This window comes from Prionailurus bengalensis, chromosome D4 (assembly GCF_016509475.1).
Source record: "Prionailurus bengalensis isolate Pbe53 chromosome D4, Fcat_Pben_1.1_paternal_pri, whole genome shotgun sequence".
Classification (NCBI taxonomy): domain Eukaryota; kingdom Metazoa; phylum Chordata; class Mammalia; order Carnivora; family Felidae; genus Prionailurus; species Prionailurus bengalensis.
In genome coordinates this window covers 93,808,091-93,828,033 of record NC_057359.1, presented here as the reverse complement: position 1 = coordinate 93,828,033, position 19,943 = coordinate 93,808,091, and the positions used below count along the sequence as shown (strand labels likewise).

At 62.3% G+C, this 19,943-nt stretch overlaps 1 protein-coding gene across 2 annotated transcripts; it reads right to left on the bottom strand.

Moving 5' to 3' along the window:
- Window positions 1-4,718: 4,718 nt before the first annotated feature.
- On the bottom strand, window positions 4,719-18,906 carry LOC122474766 (endoplasmic reticulum mannosyl-oligosaccharide 1,2-alpha-mannosidase-like). 2 transcript variants are annotated; one of them, XM_043565867.1, is made up of 13 exons: window positions 18,675-18,906; window positions 18,064-18,172; window positions 17,260-17,375; window positions 15,582-15,736; window positions 15,179-15,291; window positions 13,657-13,842; window positions 12,819-12,967; window positions 12,276-12,464; window positions 10,171-10,361; window positions 9,182-9,302; window positions 8,179-8,376; window positions 7,925-8,056; window positions 4,719-7,227 (listed from the first exon to the last, which is right to left on the bottom strand). In XM_043565867.1, the coding sequence occupies exons 1-13, from the start codon at window positions 18,783-18,785 to the stop codon at window positions 7,015-7,017; spliced, it is 1,983 nt and encodes a 660-aa protein (XP_043421802.1). In that variant the 5' UTR covers window positions 18,786-18,906; the 3' UTR covers window positions 4,719-7,014. The 2 variants fall into 2 exon arrangements, with proteins under 2 accessions (XP_043421802.1, XP_043421801.1); XM_043565866.1 differs by having other exon boundaries at window positions 12,276-12,428; window positions 18,675-18,901.
- Window positions 18,907-19,943: the final 1,037 nt, after the last annotated feature.

The window sequence follows — 19,943 nt, the reverse complement described above, 5'->3', positions numbered from 1 at the left end:
CCTGTCTCCCCCCACCTGCTCTGCCCTTCAGCCCTCGAAGCTGCAAGCAGCAGAGCAGCGGGTGTGGACGAGAGGGAACCCCGCACAGGTGCCCGTGATCTGGGTCTGAGCGAGCTGCACGTGAGGTCGGGGCCACATTTGTGTGCACGCTCAGTTACACACGCTACACGCTGAGCCCCCTTTCGTGTCAGAAAGGTGCTTTTATCTGTTGTTGAGCATTACTTTTTTATTGTTCTGGACATTTAAAAAAACGTATTCTAGATATAAATTCCTTATCAGCTATGTTGTTTGCAAATACTTTCTCCCGTTCTGTGGGCTTTGGTTCTGTGCACTCCACGTCCTTTGATGCACAGCTTTTGACGAAGTCCTACTGGGCCGGTGCTTGTGCTTCTGGGTTGTGGCGTGAGAAGCCCTGTGAGGCCCGCTGGGTGCAGACCTGTCTCCGTATTGCTGTTGCTGCTGTTTCTAGGCGCCAGATGGTTTCGCTCTTTGGGTTGCTGATCGGTTTTTAGTTGGTGTTTTGTATGTGGTGGGAAGTAAGGTCCAGCTCCATTCTTTGCATGTGGAAATCCGGTTTTCCCATCACCATTGGTTGAGGACAAGGTTCTTTTCCCCAGAGTAAACCTATGTACCCTCGCAGAACATCAGTCGGCCATCCGTGTATGTGTTCGTTTCTGGGCTCTCCCTTCAGTGACAACCACGTGTCTGTCACTACGCCAGCACCACACTGCTCGGAGTACCATGCCTTCGTCGTAAGTTTTTTAATCGGGCAGTCCGTGTTGTCCGACTTTGTTCTTTTTCAAGAATATCTTGGCTATTTGCGGCTCCTTGCAATTCCACATTAATCTGAGAATTCATTTTCCATTTTGGCAAAAAAGGCTGTTGGAATTCTAAGACGGATGGCACTGAACCTGTAGATCATTTTTGTCTAGCATTGACGTCTTAAAATTAAGTATTCCTGGGGCGCCTGGGGGGGCTCAGTTGGTTAAGTGTCCGACTTCGGCTTAGGTCATGATCTCACGGTTTGTGAGTTCGAGCCCCGCGTTGGGCTCTGCTGACAGCTCAGGGCCCAGAGCCTGCTTCGGATTCTGTGTCTCCCTCTCTCTATGCCCCTCCCCCGCTCATGCTCTGTCTGTCTCTCTCTAAAATAAACATTGAAAAAATAAAAAATAAAGTATTCCTATGCATGAACAAAGGATGTTTCCACTTATGTAGATCTTCTTTATTTTAGCAATGTTTTATACTTTTTGGTGTACATTACATCCTTAAATTTATCCCTATTTATTCTTTTAGATGGTGTTTTTATTTTAAAATAAGCTCTGTGCCCAACGTGGGGCTGGAACTCACAACCCCAAGATCAAGAGCCAAATGCTCCACAGACTGAGGCAGCCAAGCGTCCCAGCCCTAATGTTATTTTCAATGGAAGTGCTTTCTTAATTTCCTTTTCAGATTGTTCACTGCAGGTGCACAGGAACATAACGTTTTGATTGCTGATCTAGTGCCTTGCAACTTTCCTGAATTTATTAGCTCTAGTCATGTTCTTGTGAATTCTTTGGGATTTGCTATACACAGGATCATATCATGTGCAAATAGAGTTTTACTTCTTCAATTCCAGTCTGAATGCCTTTTATTTCTAGTGGCGGTGGAAGCAGGTAGTCCTGTATTATATCCGGTCTTAGAGGAAAAGCTTCGTCTTTCACTGTTGAGTGTGATGTTGGCTGTGCGTCTTTCCATGATTACCCTTTATTGTGTTGAGGAAGTTCCCTCCTACCTACGGTTTCATGAGTGTTTCTACCATGAAAGAGTGTTGGCTTTTGTCACGTGCTCTATGTCAATTGCAGTTATCGTGTATTTTCTCCACTGTGCTTTATGAATGGAGTGTATTATTGTTTCTTTTTCCTCCTGGCGTGTGCCTTCTTTCATTCAGCACGATGTCCTTGAGGTCCATGCAAGTTGTTGCTTGTATCCACAGCTCATTCCTGTGTATTGTGTTGTGTGGATGACTGATCTCCTTATATTGAAACACCTTGATCATGGTGTGGAATCTTTAAACATACTGCCAGATTTGTATCTTGCTAAGGATTTTTGCATTAATATTCACAAGGAATATTGGCCTGTAGTCTTTTACTGAAATGTCTGTATCTGGTTTTGATATCAAGGTAATTTTGGGTTTACAGAATGATTTAGGAAGTTTTCCCTCCTCCCAATTTTCTGAGAGTTTGAGAAGGACTGGGGTTAACTCTTAAAATGTGTGTGTGTAAGATTTATTTTTAAGTGATCTCTACACTCAATGTGGGGCTCGAACTCAACCCCAAGATCAAGAGTTGCACGCTCCACAGACTGAGCCAGCAAAGTGCCCCAACTTTGAAAATGTTTGGCTGAATTCCCCAGAAGCCACATGACCCCAGGCTTCTCTTTGTTGGGAGGGTTTTGTTGTTATTGTCTCTTTTTTTACTATTGGATCCATCTATTTGTCCTAGGTCTGTCGAAAATTTATAGATCATCTTGAGTTTAGATCATTCTTGCATGTCTGGGAACTTGCCATCTTAAAAAGACCGTCAGATTTGATGGTGTGAAACTTTTCTGTAAGACCACTGGTGACGCCCCCACTTCTGTTTCTGGTTCTAGCTATTGGACATTCACCTTGTTAGTGTAGCTCGGAGATTCAATTTTGTTGATGCTTTCAAAGAACCAACTTTTGGTTTTGTGGACCGTCTCTGGTGTTTTTCTATTCTCTATTTTACTTATCTCCATTCTACACATTTCCTTCATACTGCAAGCTTTGGGTTTAGTCTGCTCTTCCTTTCCTAGTTCTTCAAGGTACGTAGTTAGGTACTAACTGGAGATCTTTCTTCCTTTTATTTTTATTTTAAAAAAATTTTTAATGTTTATTTTTTGAGAGAGAGAAACAGAGTGTGAGCGGGGAAGGGGCAGGGAGAGACACAGAATCTGAAGCAGGCTCCAGGCTCTGAGCTGTCACTACAGAGCCCGACGCGGGGCTCGAACCCATAAACTGCAAGACCATGACCTGAGCCGAAATCAGGTGCCCAACCGACTGAGCCCCCCAGGCGCCTCTATATTATTATTTTTAAAGTAGGCTCTACACCCAACATAGGGCTCGAACTCACGGCCCCGATAAGGAGCTGTGTGTTCTACCGACTAAGCCAGCTGGGCGCCTCGTACATTGTTAATTTTTTTTAATGTAGGCATTCAAAGCTATGGATTTTGATCTGAGCACAGCCTTCCCTGCATCCCATAAATTGTGTACTTTGTGCTTTCAATTTCTTAGGTCTCAAAAGTGTTTAACTTCCTTTCTGACTTCTCCACTGACCAATTGATTGTGTTTATTTATATTTGGGAGACAGAGCATGAGCAGGGGAGGGGCAGAGAGAGAGGGAGACACAGAGTCGGAAGCAGGCTCCAGGCTCTGTCAGCACGGAGCCCGATGAGGGGATCGAACCCACGAGCAGTGAGATCTTGACCTGAGCTGAGGTCCGACGCTCAACCGACTGAGCCAGCCAGGCCCCCCCTCTTTCAATCATTTAAAATACACTGGGGTGCCTGACTCAGTTGATGGAATGTGCAAGTCTGGCTCCTGGGGTTGTGGGTTCGAGCCCCATGTTGGGTATAAAGTTTACATAAAAGTAAAATCTTCAGGGGCACCTGGGGGGCTCAGTCAGTTGAGTGTCTATTTGAGCTCAGGACATGATCTCACGGTTGTGGGATTGAGCCCAGTGTCAGGCTCTACACTGAGCATGCACCCTGCTAAAGATTCTTTCCTTCTCCTTCTGCCGCTCTCCCCAGCTTGTGCTTGCTCTCAAAAAAAAAAAAAAAACTTAAATAAAATGCATTAATACTTGTTTCGTGGCCTAACGCAGACAGTGGAGACTGCTCCATGTGCCCTCGAGGAGCAGGGACACTCTGTTGCCGGGGGCGCTCTCGTCTGTTGGGTCTGCCTAGTTTGTAGCCCTGTTCGTGTCCTCGGTTTCCTCGCTGGTCTTCCCCTAGCGGGTCTGTGCATCTTGAAGGCGACTAACGGAGTCTCCAACTGCCACTGGAGACCCGGCTGTTTCATTTGACTCTGCTGTTCGATGCATTTGCAACTGTTCTACCTTCTTTATAACCCTGTCTTTTCTTTCCTGTGGAAAAATCTTGTTTTCACTGAATACAAACAAAGCAAGCTGCATCTACGTTGACCTCTTAAAAGTTTTTTTTTTTTTTAATTTTTATTTGAAAGACACCGTGTGCAAGCAACGGAGAGGGCAGAGAGGTAGAAAGAGAATCCCAGCAGGCACTATGCTCGGCGTGGGGCCCGATGCGGGACTCCACCCCACGACCCTGGGATCGCGACCTGAGATGAAATCAAGAGTTGGGTGCTCGACCCACTGAGCCACCCAGGCACCCCCCGTGTTTGAAGTAAAGCCTGTTTCGTCTGGCGTTCACAGCCATCCCAGCTCTCTTTGGGTCACTGTTTCCATGGAGTGTCTCCCCCCATGCTTCTGCCTTCAATCTATCTGTATCTTTGGAAGCACGGTCTCTGCTAGACAGTACGTACTTGGGTCACTGTGTCTTAGTCCATTCTGCCAAGCTCTGGTTTTGATCGAAGGGCTTCATCCATTTTATTTTACGTAATTACCAATAAGACTTCCTTCTTCCTGCACGTGTTTTCTATACGTTAATCCTTTTTCGTCCCTCATTTCTTCCAAGGACTTTTTAAAAAAAAACTTCAGTGAACCATTCTCTCTTCTCCTTTCCACCCACGTGTATCTTTTTGATAATTTCATCGTGGCTATCATGGGTGACGTCCCGAATTTCTAACAATCTGGTCCACACATACAGCAACTGTGTTCACTAACATACACGACCTATCTCTGAGACGGCTCAGACCAGTCTGCTTCTGTAGCTACTCTCAAAACTCACGCTGCACACCATGGGTCCCAAAACATAAACTCGTAATTATCTCCCGTGAACAGCTTTTAAATCCTGGAGAATAAAAACAGGAGTGGCAGCCAAACACGTAACTGATTTGACGCATCCCGGCCGCGTCTTAACAGAGCCCCGAGTTCCCATCCGGCAGCAGTTCCGCCCAGAGTCCTCGGAGCATTTCGTGCACGTCAGGCCGCCTGGCGACAAGCTATCCGGCTTTCCCCTGGAAATACCTAGAATTCTCCATTTCTGAGTCAGTTTTGCTGTACATGGAACTCCGGGGTGACAACTTTTCTCATCAAAGCGTCATTCCATTCCCATCTTCTGGCCTTTTTTCTCCCTCACTGGGCGGCTGGCCTTGCCGTGGGTCTGCACGTCACAGGTCACCGCTCACGGCGGTCGAGACTCTCCCACCACTTATCCCAGGTCGTCTTGTGTTGATTCTACTAGGAAGTGTCTGACCTTCTTGAATTCGTAACTTACCTCTTAGAACATCACATTTGGCAAGCGTTCAGCACTGTCTCAAATCTCCTTTTGCCCGAGACCCCAACTCTAGCAGACTTGTGGGGCCTGCGGAGGGTGGGACCTGTCCCTCGGCTCTGTCCACGGCTCACATTCTGCGGTCTCCTCGCTGCTGTGGCTACCGAACTCTGCTGATGAATCTCTCAATCGCTGCACATTTCGGTGGAAGGTGATTTTTAATAATTATTCCCTCTGGTAATTTCTCTGGTAATCTCAGTGTGCTCGTGGTATTTCCCCAATGTGCGCTACTTCCATGTGCGTGTTCAAGTTGAGAACGTTTAATTTAGTTTTATTAGTCCTTTTCTAGTAATTCTCAAGGCTGGACTGTCTTTAGCGACAGTTTTTAGCAACTAATTTTGTTCCTTTCATGGAGCCACACTTCCTTTTTTCCTCATGGTTCATTGGCTGTTGTCAAAACTGACCGCGACGGTTCTACTGCTGTTTTGTTTCTGGGGAGAATGGGAGGTGGATGTTGCCGCTCTGCCTCGCTACAGAAATCTTTTCTCGACGCTGACCTTTCCAAGGTATCCGATTTTGCATTTTGTGACCTTCTGTCTTTCACGAAATACACAGAAGCTGATGAAAGAACTTGGGTGTGGCGCTCTCTGGCTCTGTTCGCTGTGGGTCTGTGTTCGGGACAGGCCGCGAAGCACACCTTCCGCTCCCACCCCGTGATGCGTTACCTCGTCCAGCGACAGGTAAGGTGCGTTTGTGCTAACTTATGTATGGAGGACGGCAGGATTATCGGGCCGGAAACCTGACAGCCCTGTGCGCTGCAGTCAGAAGCGCCCCAAACCGACGATGGATTTCTCTCAACTACGCAAAGATGTTTCACAGTAAAGGACCTGCTTACCAACAAAGGAAACAATCCACGTTTATGCTGCCTGGAAAGTCCGTTCTGTCGGGTGGTCCAGGAGCAGGATGAACTTGTCCACCCGCCCCTCCCCGTCCCTGCAGGGCCGGGGGAGGATCCCTGAGTCCAACATGTAAACACCACAGCCGGCCAGGTGCCCGGATTCGCAGGAGGTCACAAGTGCCCCCCCAGGACTCCCGGGTCAGGGCACATTCACAGACTCTGAGACCCCGGGCTGAACCGCATGTCGGGCTGTCCCTTCAGCTCATCTCAGAACATGTGTGGGTCCAGGAGACCCAGAGCGGCCCCAGGGGACAAGCAGAGACCCTGGGGCCACACAGAAGACGTTTGGGGATCAGGAATGTAAATCGTGATTCAAGCAGGAAGGTCCCCAGCAGGTGGGGCCTCGGGGATTCACGGCGCTGACCTCACGACACCGTCCGGCGTCATGAGAACCACAAGCCAGAAGTGCAAAGCCAGCGGCAAAGCACCGGGCGCCCAGCTGCCCTGACCACCTCTGAGACCCTGAGATGTCAGGCTCGGTAACCCCCTGGGGAATGTCATCAGCCTGACCCTGGAGCACGGACGGTCGGCCGAGGGGACACGCTGCGGCCAAGGTCAAGAGGGCGAACCTACCCAAGGCCAGGGTTCCGAGGACAGGTACCCACAGACGCGAGATGTGTGAGGCCCCCGGGCAGTGCCCACAGGGGGGGTCACCCCACCCTAGGCGGGGCCCAGATGGGCAAGGGGTGAGCCTCAGTGTTGAACACGTAGGCGTCCAGGCTGAGCAGGGCCGGGTCGTCGGAGAAGAGCAGGTACAGGTACTTGAGCGTCTCCCCCAGAAAGAAGCTCTCCATCTTGTCCCGGGGCTGGGGATTGAGGGGATCCTGGACGTTGCTGATGGAAGAATAGCCACCCGAGGGGACCTGCACGAGAGCGGAGACCGCGGCGTCACCACGGCCGCAGGCCCAGCCAGCTCCCCACGCCGGGCTCGGCCCTCGGGGGCGCCGGCGGCCGCAGGGCCCCCCGGCCGGGGCCCCTGCGCCTCACCGCGGCACCCGTGGCCAAGGGCCGGGTCTGAGGCAGACGACCCCAAGGTCCGCCGGGGGACCGGCCTCCCCCCCGGGAGCCCAGCCGCAGCTCCTCCAGACGGCCCCTCAGAGACGCCAGCCGCCCTCACGTGACCCGACGTGCAGCCCGTGCTCCGGAACCCGGAGGCGGCCTCCCGAAGGCCCCCGAGCACCTGAGGCGGCCGGGACCCACCGCCCGGCCGGCCGCCACAGGGCGTACGCGGGTCGGGTTTTGGCGCTCGCGCTCTGCCGGGGTGGGTGGCGGGCCCCGGACACGGCGTGACCTCCGAGCCCCGGCCCAGACCGCGAGACGGGTGTCGGGGCCACGGTCACGGCACCGTCTGCGGTGGGAAAGGGCTGCCCGGGGCCACACGGAGGATCCGGGAGGAGAGTCGCCCTGTGCACACGGGGCCACAGAGCCTGGGGCGCGTGGCGCCGAGCTCCCGAGGCCACGGCGAGCCCGCACCGCCCCCGCCCCCGCCCCCGCCCCCCTCTGGCTGCCCCGGCTAGGGGCGAGGGACTCAGGGCTGGGCTGGGCAGGGCAGGCGCTCACCCGCGTGTACTTGTTGAAGCTCTGCAGGATCTCCCAGCCCCAGTCCTGGTACTTGCGCTCTCCCGTGAGGCGGTGCAGGTAGAACAGACTCTCCACCGTCTCGGGCCGCAGCAAGTTGTGCCTGTCGGCCGGCTGGGCGGGAGGGATGGGGGACACGACGCGGGCTGAGCTCGGCCGGCTGGGGTGGGGGGGCACGGGAGGAGCTAGGCCGAGCCCGCAGGGCGCCCCCACGCCCAGACCCCGGCCCGGCTCACCTTGACCTGCACGTCCTTGCGGTCGCTCTGGGGGTACAGGTTGAAGTGCACGATTTCGGGGCTCAGCCCCGTCTCCATCTGGCGGTTCATCTGGTAGCAGGTGTCCATGAGCGCCCGGGCCAGCTCCATGTGGTCGGCGGGCAGGCCGTGGTGGGCGCCCAGAGCCAGCGTCCCTGGCAGGAAGCACACCAGGTGGTCCTGAAACCAGAGCGGTTTCCTCACCACTGTGAGTCGGTGGCCACGTGGGGCAGGGGCGGGGGCGGTGGCGGGGGCCACGCCGGGTGCAGGGTGCACCGGGTGCAGCGCTCCCTCAGGCCCCCCGCATCCCCAGGGGTCGACGGGCCCAGACGGGGACTCCTCGGGGCCCACAAGGGCAGGAACGTGGAAAGCGACTCCACTACGGGCCAGGCCCCTGGAGCTCCACGTGGGCAGGGGGGAGGGTGGCGGATGACACCCGCCTGCCAGGGGAGCGGATGCTGACCCGGGTCTGGCCCTGACCCCACAAACACTGATGGAGTACCAGGGACAGGGGAAAAGTAACTAGACCCAGGGCAGAGGGCAGAGGGCAGGGGGGAGGAGAGAGGGGAGGGGGGAAGGGAGGGGGGAGGGGGGAGGGGAGGGGCGGAGGAAAAGGGGGGGAGGAGAGGGGGGAGGGGGGAGGAGGAGAGGGGGGAGGGGGGAGCAGGAGAGGGGGGAGGGGGGAGCAGGAGAGGGGGGAGGGGGGAGGGAGTGGAGTCTTGGGTGGGGGGGGGGCCCTGGGGAAGGCACAGGGTCCCCAGGGGACGGGAGCGGCACCCCGGGGGAGGGGCCGGGGACCCATCAAGGACCCCAGCCCCCTTGCCGCACACCGCCGCGCAGTCCATCGTCGACCTGTGAGGGCTCACGCCCCACGACCAGAATCTGAGCCATCTCTCCAACGTCCAGACTCGCGAAGCCATCGGGGGCCCAGAAAAACGGGTGGGTGCCGCCCCCTACGCCCCACCTGCATCACGACCGTGCTCACCATCTTGGCGCTGAAGCGGCCGTGGGCCAGCTCCCCCACAAAGGTGAGCTTCCTGGGCTCAGACCTGCGCAGCAGGTGCCTTTTGATTCCCTCGACGGCTTCGAGGTAGTCTTCCAGTAACCTGTGAACCGGCAGGCCCCGTGGGCTCACGCCAGGTGGGTGCGCGGCCCGACCCCCCGCCCGGCTACCCAGGAGCGGGCACGTGGCCACGAGCTGCCATCCCCACGCTAGTGGCCAGGAGGCCTGGCCCTGTCTGGGGTGGCACCACGCCAGCCTGGGGATGCAGGCTCGTGGCAGTCGGCGGCCTGGGGCACACACGGGGCTGTGCCCGCCGCTCCCCCAACAGGGTCGTCCCTCTCAGCCGGCCCCCGTGGACCACCCGGGACCCCACGTGCCCACCAGGGTTCTCCCAACGTCCCCACGTTCAGGCGTGGGGAACTCCGGCTCCCCAGGCGTGATGCCCTGATCTCTGCCCGTAGGGGTCGGCCTCCTGGAGCTGCCCACCCCCAGCGGTCCTGGGTCGTGGTCACCCCCTGGCGTGAGACCTCAAGGATTTCCAGTCCCTTCACTAGAGGGACCTGTGTTTTCCCGACCGCACGACGGGGCTCCCCGAGGCACTGCCGTCTGGGAAAGCGCACGTCTGAAGCGTCAACCGGGCAGCGCGGGGAGGCCCAGGGGCCCCTGGCCACCTTCTGCTGGGGAGCGGACAAGCAGAGCCGCCTCCACGACCCCGAGGACGAGAGCTCGGCCGGTGAGCCGGGGGCCCCTCGGCCGGGCCCAGACCCCAGGCCCTGCCTGGCGCAGAGGGGCCGGGGACCTCCGTGACCCGCCAGGCGTCCTCTCTGGCACGAAGGCCGTGCCGGGAAGAGACACATCCCCCGCGGAGGGGCCGGGTCCGGGTCCGGCACGGCCGCTGCCTCCTGACCGAGAACTCGGGACAAGGGGAGCCTCGGGGACCCCGTCCCCGAGGCAGCAGAAACAGGCCTCACTGCGTCTCCTTCTTTCCGCCCTGGATCCACTGCTTCAACAGGTACTCGTAGTAGCTGTCGGCCCTGGCGCCCAGAGTGAACACTCCCATGTGAGTGAAGAGGCCGCTGTGCGTGTTGATGAACATGGGCACCAGCCCGTCCTTCTTCCCCGACAGGGAGTGCACACGCCTCGTCACCTCCTCCGCGGCCTCCTGGGACACACACACACACACACACAAGGGGAGAGTGCGGGTGAGCCAGGGGGACGGGGCTGCTGGACCTCGGGCCAGCCGAGGAAGGCGGGCCTCGTCGGCTCACCCCTCCTCCGTGACAGGCGGGCCCGTTCCCAGCGGAGGCCGGAAGAGGCCGGAAGAGGACGGAAGAGGCCGGTGTCCCGGCCCACGGCGCTCCCCTGCCGGGCTGCACCGGGCAAGGGCTTCTGAGGGTGGCCCCGGCCACGCGGCAACCAGGTCCCCACCCTCACACGCGGCTGCCTCGATGAGCGGGCAGATGCCGAGGGCCCCGAACACGGGGCTGGGCTCCTCCTCCTGGCAGGGGACCGTGTCTGAAGGCCACAGCCGCGGTCCCCGGGACCTCCTGCCCAGGCGTGGCCGTCTGCTCCCGCTCGCTGGAGGGAAGGCAGGCGCGTCTGCTTCCGAGCCCGCGGTCGTCGCGGCACACCCGCCCGCCGATCCCGTTCATCCTTCGAGACCCAACCAACCTCAGCTCCTCCCGGGCAGCGCCACGCATCTGTGCTCCACGGCCCTGTGCGCGTCTGCTCACGGCGCTCGGGACCCTGCCTGGGGAGTGCCTTCCTGGCCTCCGCCCGCCACGGACGCCCGCCCCCTTTTACAAAGTCCTCTGAGGCAGGGGCGGCTTCAATCTCCCTTGGGTCTCCAGCAGCTACAGGGATCCGGCATCGCCACGGCGCCCGGCCGGCGTCTCAGAGCAAGCAGAGAGACGCTGAGCTTCCGGGGTACGAGCCGACGACGGGAAAGCCGCTACTCCGCCGACAAGCAGACAGGCACCCGGACGCCCACCTCCACCCGGGAGATGAACACGGGGCCTGTGGGCGTTGGGAAAACGCCACACGTCATCAGGACAAAATCCACAGCCCAGAGGAGGCACCCTCACGTGCCCACCGCGAAGGCTACCGAGAAAGACCGGGGGACAAGCGCGGGCTGCCGCGGAAACGCCGGAGCCCTGTGTGCGCCTGGAACCTTCTCCCGGGAGCGCCGCTCTTGCCACCCCCGCGTGGGAAACAACCCAGCTGCTCCTCAACGCACGAGAGCCCGGACAGCACGTGGTCCGCCCGCACGATGGCGGACCGCCGGGCCACGAAAAGGGATGCTTCGGACGCGTGCTACGACACGGGTGCGCTCCTCCCGGACGCTTCCAGCGCGGACGAAGACGTCACGCGTGGCGACAGAACCGGCCACAGACGGCCCACGCCGTACGTAGGACCTCACTCACGCCGAGCATTCCGAACAGAGAAAGCCACGCACGACAAGTGGATTTGCGGCCACCGAGGCGGGGGGCCCGGGCGGGAGCGCTAGGGTGCGCTGGCCTGCTTCCTGAGGCGAGGACCTGGTTCTGGAATCAGACGGCGGCAGCCGCTGCCCGCGTGGGACCGTGGCGCGACGTCCAAGCCAAGAGGCAAAACTTCCTGACGTTCAAATCGCAGCTCAGGTTTTTAAGGAAGAGGAAGAGTGACGAGGCAGAGCGCCAAGTCCAGAGGGTCCGCCGCGTGCTGGAGACTCACCCACAAGGAGAGGGACCCCGGCCAACGGGGTCGGGGCGAGGGTCAGGAGCGAGGTCCATGAGGACCGTCAGCGACGGGCTAGCGAGGCCGAAACCCACGACCGTGGGCCCCTGCCTCGCTCCCGGCACGGACCACCGCCGGGGGCCACCACAGCACGAGGCAGGGGGCAGTTGGGACCCCAGGGACACGGGCCCGCGCTCGGACTCAGCCCCCAGTCGGCGCCCTTCCCGCCCGCGCAGCTGAGGAAAGGCGAGGAACGAGGGACCGGAAAGCACACGGGACGGTGGTCCTGCGGCCCGGGGTCAAGTCCACGCACGCCTCCGCTTGGTGTGACGCCTCCGGCCGGCAGGCCGGCCCCCCGTACCTGAAACTTCTTACTCCCCGTGAGGCGGGAGAGCTCTCGGAACTCCAGCTGAATGCTCGTGACCTCGGCCACCGTGCTGTCCGAGGTCCAGCGGGGCGGGTGGGCGGCTCCGGTGCCGATGTTCACGTCCGAGTATGGGATCCTGGAGGGCGTCTGGAACGCAGGCAGCAGCCGATTCCCAAAGTCTTCCTGATGACGCGACACGACGAGGACCGAGGTTTCCCGTCACACGGCAGCCTCGGCTCCGTTCCACGACGCCCACCCTCCCGCCCCACCCCCGCCACCCCGCCACCCGTGCTCACCCCCGTAAGTGGACACGGGACCTCACTGGCTTCACGTGGCCTCGGCGCTCAACAGCGGCGAGACCGAGGAGCCCCGAGAGCACTTCCCCGCGGGTCGCCACGGTGACAGGGACCTTCCCACGCACGTGCGCGGGAGCGAGACCCAGACGACCGGGGAGACGGGAGACCCGGAACAGACCCCCGCCCCCACCCCCGGGGGCCCCTCGAGCCGCGGAACCTCCGCCGGCGCCCGGACACTCACGGCCTTCCTCAGGAAGAGGTCGTCCCCGGACAGGTGGTAGGCGCTCAGAAGGCCGCCCAGGATCCGGATCGTGCTCTCGAACAGGTTGACGTCCACGTCTTTCTGAAACCGGAGCTTCTTAGACACCCACTTGCGGGCTTCTTCAAACTCTGCGACGGGAGACGGGGTGGGAGCGGCAGTAGGTTACAGGTCCCGGCGCCCCCGTGACCGCTCGCTGGCTCTGGGGCCACGCGCGTCCTCGTGTCTCTCTCTCCCGAGGGGCCTCGCCATCACTTCCCGCGGCAAGGGGACACACCGCGGAGCCCCCTGCACCCGGAGGACGGGCAGCCAGCGTGCCGTCGTGAGCACCGACGCTGACGGGTAACGGCCACGGCACAAAGGGCCACGTGAGTAACTCAGGGGGAGCCTCTGGCCTCTACGGAACACCGGAAACGGACTCCGAGAGACCGATTCGGAAGTACCCAAAGACCCGTAGCCTCAGCCACACCCCATCCACGTGGCCTGAGAAGGGTGTGATGGAGAGACCTGGGACGCCGACGGCCTTGTCAGATCACGTGCCGCCTCCCACCAGGGAGCCCCTTTCCGGCTAGCACGGGCTGGAACTGCCCCCGGACGCCAGCCCAGGCCTTCGGCCGGGAGCCGAGGGGGCGACTGCCCTGAGCGTCCCCGGGACGCCTGCCATCAGGGGACAAAGCGACTGCCTGCCACCCAGGGGAAGGGAGAGCTCCTCAGACGGAAACAGTGGCGTCTACACCCTCCAGGGCACGGCTCGCTCACTCGCGCGCCCAAGCGTTCCACCGGGGGAACTTGGCCGCGTGCTCGGGGACGAGCAGGGTACCTTTTTTCAGACCCAAAATCCACATGGTGTCCAGGGCGTCAATCAGCGTGAGTCCCAGGCCAAACCACTCGCTGAAGGACCTGGACACGGGTTTCAGCTCGTCGTGGCCCCAGGCGAACTTGCGGTAGCCGGTCCACGCGTGGCGGAAGGCGTCTATCACGGCCCTCTGACGCTCGTTCGGGGAGGCTGGGAGGAAGACGGCGGGTCGTGGGGACCGGAACCGCCCAGGGTTCAGACACCGCCCCTCTGCAGCCCCAAGCCGCGGGGCGCTCAGTGGGGTGGGGGGACACCGTCCGGGGCCGCAGGTCGGCAGCGGACGACCCCGAAGGTCGGGGCGCGGCGCCGCCGGGCTCGGAGCCGCACGGCTGGACGCGGCTGCCAAGGTGGCGAGGCCTCCAGGGTCCACACGCGACGGCTCGGCCTCTCATCCGCCTGGCCTGCGCCCGTCCGCCTCCACCAGACGCCCGGCGGGCACGACCCTCTGGAGCTGCGGGGGACGCGCAGCGGGCGGAGGTGTTTGAGGCAGCAGACCGGTGCCTGCCGCTCCGCCACGGCAGCCGCGCTGTGCATTCCGGCCGGGGGAGCATCAGACGTGGCGGGCGGGCGGGCGGGCGGGGGGGCCCCGGTGACCTCCACGAGAGCGCCTCATCTCACAGGTGCCCACGTCGTGCGTGCCTCAGCAGCCATGGGTGTTTTCGGGGAGGGAACAGCGTGTGGCAGACACACCCAAGGCCGCCCCGGGGCCCTTCCAGGGTGGCCTCGACGCCGACCGAGAAGGTTTCTCCCCTCCACACGTCGGAGGACCAGGCACGCGTTACAGGGCCACCAGGCGGACAGAAACGTGGGCGTCGGCGGCTTCGCGACACGTGTCCTCTCGGTGTGGCCCGAGGCCCAGTCGTGTTGGCATCTGCGGCTTTGACATCGGTCCTCAGAGCCCCGCGACCGCTCTGCCTCCCCCCACACGCCCGGGCCGCCCGTCCCGGCTCTGGGCTCCTTCTTCCTCCTTCCCTCAGTGGCAACAGCGACAGGACTGGAGGGTCACAGCCTGGGCCCCAGGCTCAGCTGACCCGGCGCGAGCCCCCGCTCCGGGAGGCAAATGGCCGTGGCCGCTGCCGGCCTAACCTCGGTTCTCCCGTCCGTGGAACGGGCCTACGACAGACCGATGACCTCAAAGGCCGCCACGAGAACCAAAGCAGACAGGCCGCACGGAGCGTACAAAGCGCCAGTGCCCCGAGGGCCCTCCACTACAGGTGCCAGAACGCAGGACCCCAGGACCCCACCGAGCCGGGGCCGTGTCTCCACTCTCCCCAGGCCCCGCGCTGGCACGGACGCGGGCAGTTCCCGCACAGGCGGCCTGTGGCTGCCGCGATGGGCCTGGGACCGCGGGCCGCCGTGGAGCCCCATGCCCTCCCCAAGGCTCTACAGAGAGCTGGGGCCCGCCCGGGTGCCCAGCTGGGTGTCCACGCGCCCTCTCCGTCACCATGTCCGCGTGAGGCCCGACGGGGCGCAGGCGGGGCCTTACCTGGTTGGTTCTGAATCCCGGCGGCCTGTGAGGAAGGCTTGGCGGGGGGGCCCTCTGCCTTTCTCGAAGGGGGTTCGGTGCCCTGCTCCGGCTCGATCACTGCACCCCTCCAGCTTCAGGGAGAGGAGGAAGAGGAGTCAGCCGGCTTGAGGGCAGAGACGCAAACGCCCGCGGTCACAGCCTGGCTGGGCCCGTGGCGGCCCTCCGCTCCATGCGGCACGACGCGGAGAAGGCAGGGCCCCGCCCCCACCAGGGTCCCGCTCTCTCCACTGTCTGCTCTGAGAGGAGAAGCCGCTTCAGACAGCGCGCCGATCCTATCCCTTTGTTTTTCAGGAAACGTCAAGCGGACCGGCCTCTGCGCAGCTAGCGACCCGTGCTGCCTCGTCTCTGACGCTCCCTGTACCTGACCACCGTTCTCTGTGTGCTCTCTTCCTGACGAGCGTCGCCCACCACCTCGTCCCTCCGCCTCGTGTCATCCTGTCTCCGGTCCTTGGAGTCTTTGTCGGGGGCTCTAATCTGCAGGTTGGGCGGTCCCCGTCGGAAATGCCTCTGAGGCTTCTAGATCGAAACAAGAGCCACTCGTGAAAACAGTTCGATGGCCCAGGAGCTGCCACTCCGTTTCCACCTGGGATGCTCTCCCTATCAGACCCAACCCCACGGACCGCGTGGAATGGCTGGTGGCGCACGGCCCCCGGAGGAGGGGCCTTCCCGCTCCCACGGCAACATGCAGATTTGGCCAGAAGATCCTTTCTCACGATCTCTGGGCCCTGACCAACCGGGACGGAGACTGTGCCAACGGGCTGGCGCAGCCCTGGGCAGTGAGTTAGCATCCTGGCCCGGGAGGGTGTCAGGCCGTCACAGACCCTAAAGGTAGCAATAAAGGGTCAGAGCCACGTCCCCGTGGGTGGAGGCGCAAAGAACACTGTCCCGGGCCTGTGCCCCAGGACTCCCACCCTTTGTGCTCAGAACCGGGTGGCCAGGGCACCGGGTCCAGGGACGGAGCGCAGGGGCCCAGGCGTAGCCCGTCGTCAGCAGAGGGCAGGAGGAGGCCCCTCCTCCGCAGGACACAGCAAGGAGGCCGACTCAGGGATCGAACACATCTCTGCCGCTCAGTACCCACAGGACCCGTGAAGAGGTCCTCGTTGGAAAGACGCCAGTGCCACGGAGCCGGGACCCCCGTGGCCAAGAGAATGGGATCTGGCCGCACACAAAGCACCGGGGCCGACCCAGGCCTGGGGCACAAGTGCCGGAGTCCGAGCAGCAGCAAAGGTCCCAGCGGCCCCGCCACAAGGGGCCCCGCGCCCCGAGGCCCGGACCCGGGGAGCCGTGCACGCCGACCCCGGCCGCCACCACAGACGGGATCACGGGCCTCCCGAGCAACGGAAGCGTGCCTTTCGGCGGGCAACCGTGCAGGCGGGCTCTGCTCCCGTCGCCGTCACGAGAGCCCAGGTGCACGAGAGCGGCCAAGAGGAGCGAGAGACGTGCGTGTCGGCTCCACGAGGGAGGACGTGAGCTGTTTGACACACAGCCTCCGAGTAAGGCGGTTTGCAGAGAGACCTCCTGGCCGCTCCCCGTGGGGCCCGACCCCAGCCCCCTTCCCCGCCCACGCCCTCTGAAACTGCAGCTCCCTGAACGAGCCCAGCTCCCCCTGCCTCGGGCAGCGTCACTGGACTCGAGCCCTGCTCTCCCGACTCTACCCAGGGCCAGCGGCTGCCCAGTCTCCCACCGCAGTTCAGCGTCCCGTCCCCAGCCTCGTCCCCGGAGGCGACTGCTGTTCTCCTCCCGGGATGGACACCACGGGCCACCGGCCTGCTCCCGCCGGCCTGCCGCTCCTCCAGACAAGGGGCGGGTCTGTTTCGCTCGCCAGCAGGTAGCCAAGGGGAAGGAAGGAAAGAATATCCCTCCTCCTCGCCCCAAGCGTCATCCTACCGGCTCAGGACAAGGGGCGCAGGGCGCGAACATCAGACAAACAACAAGGGAAAGAACTGCTTCCCCCGTCCGTGTGGAACATCACGCGCGGTTCTGAAACGCCCGTGGGACCGACCCCGGTCGCAACCCCACGTGCAGTTCACCGAACACACCTGGGGTAAAAGCCCCGGCGAGTTTTCTGGATTAGCATCTGCCTTCTGAGGAGCCGGCAAGACGGGCGGATCTGCTGGTCTCACCTTCCGCTCTTCTGCTGACCCGCCGTCCACGGCTAAACGAGAGAACGGATTTTATCCCAAACGTGCCGCGCAGCCCCAAGGAGAGCCCGAGCGAGCGCGTGGAGGAACACGTCCGGGCGGGCGCTCCTCACCACGAGAGGACACCGTGAGACCTGGGGAAGGTCCTTTAAGCCAACTCAAGAACGGCCAAGGGTAACCAAACCTTCCTCAAAGCACTTGGCAGCTTCTGTCCTGCAGCCCAGCCCACACGGACCTCCCCTCAGCGGCTTCCCTCCCAGGAAGCGCGGACGCTGGCCTAGGTGCAGCTGCCTCCAGCCGCCTGCAGCAGCTCCTGAGCTTTCCTCCCCCACAGGGGTTCCCTACGCCCTCACCCAGACTGCCCGGGCCGCTCGGAACACACGGTAACACGTGTGAGGAAGTTCAGGGAGCGTGTCTGGACGGGGCACGCGACCTCAGGACCCGAACGTCTCCGTGAGGCACAGAGAACGGAGAGGCCGGCCCTTACACCGGACACCCAGGAAGCAGGCGGGCAACATCACATTAACTCGAGCCACGTTCCAGCAGGGTGGCGAAACACACTCTCGGCTCCTTTTCGCCGGCGCTTCTCGCCAATTCGCAGACGCTCCAGGCGCTGAAGGCGCACGGCCAGACCGCTTCTGCCCAGCCACCCGCAGTCAGTGACGCACACGCATGGGGTTGAGGCGCACGCGCAGCCGGTACCTCTCCACTGGTCAGCCACGCTGATGTAGGACAGGAGCCCGCAGAGCACGAGAAACGTGAGGAAGAAAAGGATCACGTTGCGCTGTAATCTCGACAGCTGCTTCCATTTCTACGGGACGGAAAACAACACAGCTGGGACCCGTGCGACCGCTGCAAATTCGGGGAGGACAGTGGGTAACTCCCAAGGTCCGGTTTCTGAACCGGGGGAAGCGCCCCGGCGGCAGAGACTGACGAGCCGCGGGGATATTCCAGACGGCATAGGGGAACGGAAATAAACAACAGACGCAGAAGCCATACGTGTCCTATCGCAGGCGCAGTGAGGAAAGGCTCGCGCGACGCGCGTGTTCCGTCTCAGGCAGCCGGCGGGACCCCGCATCTGCCCCGATGTGGGGGTGTCGATGCCCTGCAGCCCGAGACCGCGGGGCTCCTGACCCACCGCACCGAGGGGCAGCCTACAGCTTTCCCCCTCCCCGACCCCGCCCCGCCGAGCGCGGGCTGGAAAGACGGCCTGCGGCCGGCGACCACCGCTCCCCGGGCCCGGACGAGCGCCTGCGCTCCAGACAGGGGACGGCGGGCGGGCCGCGGGACCCCGGCCCGGCGCCGACCCTCACCCTCCAGCACGAGCGCCGCCGCCAGCTTTTGCTGCCGTCGTAGCTCTGGCCAAGGCTCAGCGTCACCGAGATGAAGTCCCGATGTGGCGCCGGCGGCGGCGGCGGATACATGACAGCGGTGGCGGCGGCCCGGGCGACCCCGCCCACTGGCGGCGTCAGGAGGCCGGGCTCTGAGAGGCGCCGGGGGCTTCGCTGGTCCGACACCCGCGGGCAGCCATCGCAGCGCCGTCCACGCCCCGCCCATCGCGCGCGCGGCCAATGCGCCTGCGCCGCGCCCTCCTATTCCCCACCGCGCCTGCGCCCGCCCTCGTGGCCCCCCTGCGTGCGTGTTTACGTCCCGCCGCGTCGGCGCACGGCCGCACCTGCGCCGTGAGGCGCTTGCCCGCCGGCGCAGAGCCTGGGACTCGGCTGGGCGCCGCGTCCCCGGGACCGGCCGGCTCCGTGGTGTTGGCAGGACGTCCGGCGCCCCGCGCCCCCGCTCCGCGGCTCGACTCCCGGCCCCGGGCGGACTTCCCGGCCCAGAGCTAGTGGGGGCCGCAGCTCAGCGAGAGGACAGCGCGTCCGGTGCGAGCCCGAGTCGAGGCGGGGCGGCTGTCGGTGTCCGCTCTTTGGAGCCGATGGGCTTGGGGGCGCGCGGACGACCGCCGCGGCGAGTTGTGCGCGCGTTTCCCCTCAGTAGACACGCGGCAGGGCGGAGCGAGCCCCGCAGCGCCGAGGGCCGTCCCCGCTCCTTGCCGGCCCCCTCGGGTGAGCCCGCCGCCTCCCGCAGTCCCGGCCGCCGCACTTAGGGGTGTGTGCGCCTCCCTGGCTTGTCTGAAGCTGCCCCAGAAAGCGTCTCCTGCTCTCCGTCCCCCACCCCTTCCCTAGCGGGGGTCATCCCCGAGGCCCCTGCGGGTCTTTTCCCCACACAGGGCTCTGCCGGTAGTGCCAGCGGTGCCCTCGTGCGTCCGTCCCTGCACATGCCGACAGCAGGGAGAAGGTGGTATCTGGAGGGTGGATCACCGGCTCTCCAGCTGAGGGCGCGGGAGCCCACCCCAGGAGATCTAGCCGGGGTGTGGTGGGGTGGTTCTGCCCCCCCCCCCGCAGGGTGTCAGACTCACTAGGTGGTCCCTGGCCTCCCTGAGACCCTGGCGAAGAGCTGGGTGGGAGCTCGAGGGGACTCCTGGGCCGCCCAGAGCAGGTGCGGGCTCAGCGTGTGGACTCTTGCTCTCTTGGATGCACGGAGCTGGGAACCCCTGGTTGCCGTTCCCAGCACCCGTGCCGGTCAGA

Excerpts from the sequence above, each read along its gene's own strand:
- LOC122474766 (XM_043565867.1), bottom strand. The coding sequence starts at position 18,785 with ATGTATCCGCCGCCGCCGCCGGCGCCACATCGGGACTTCATCTCGGTG. Across the intron at positions 17,376-18,063 it reads CGTGGCTGACCAGTGGAGAG|CCGTGGACGGCGGGTCAGCA; the intron begins GTACCGGCTGCG and ends TCTCTCGTTTAG. Across the intron at positions 10,362-12,275 it reads CGGGGAGTAAGAAGTTTCAG|GAGGCCGCGGAGGAGGTGAC; the intron begins GTACGGGGGGCC and ends TGTGTGTCCCAG.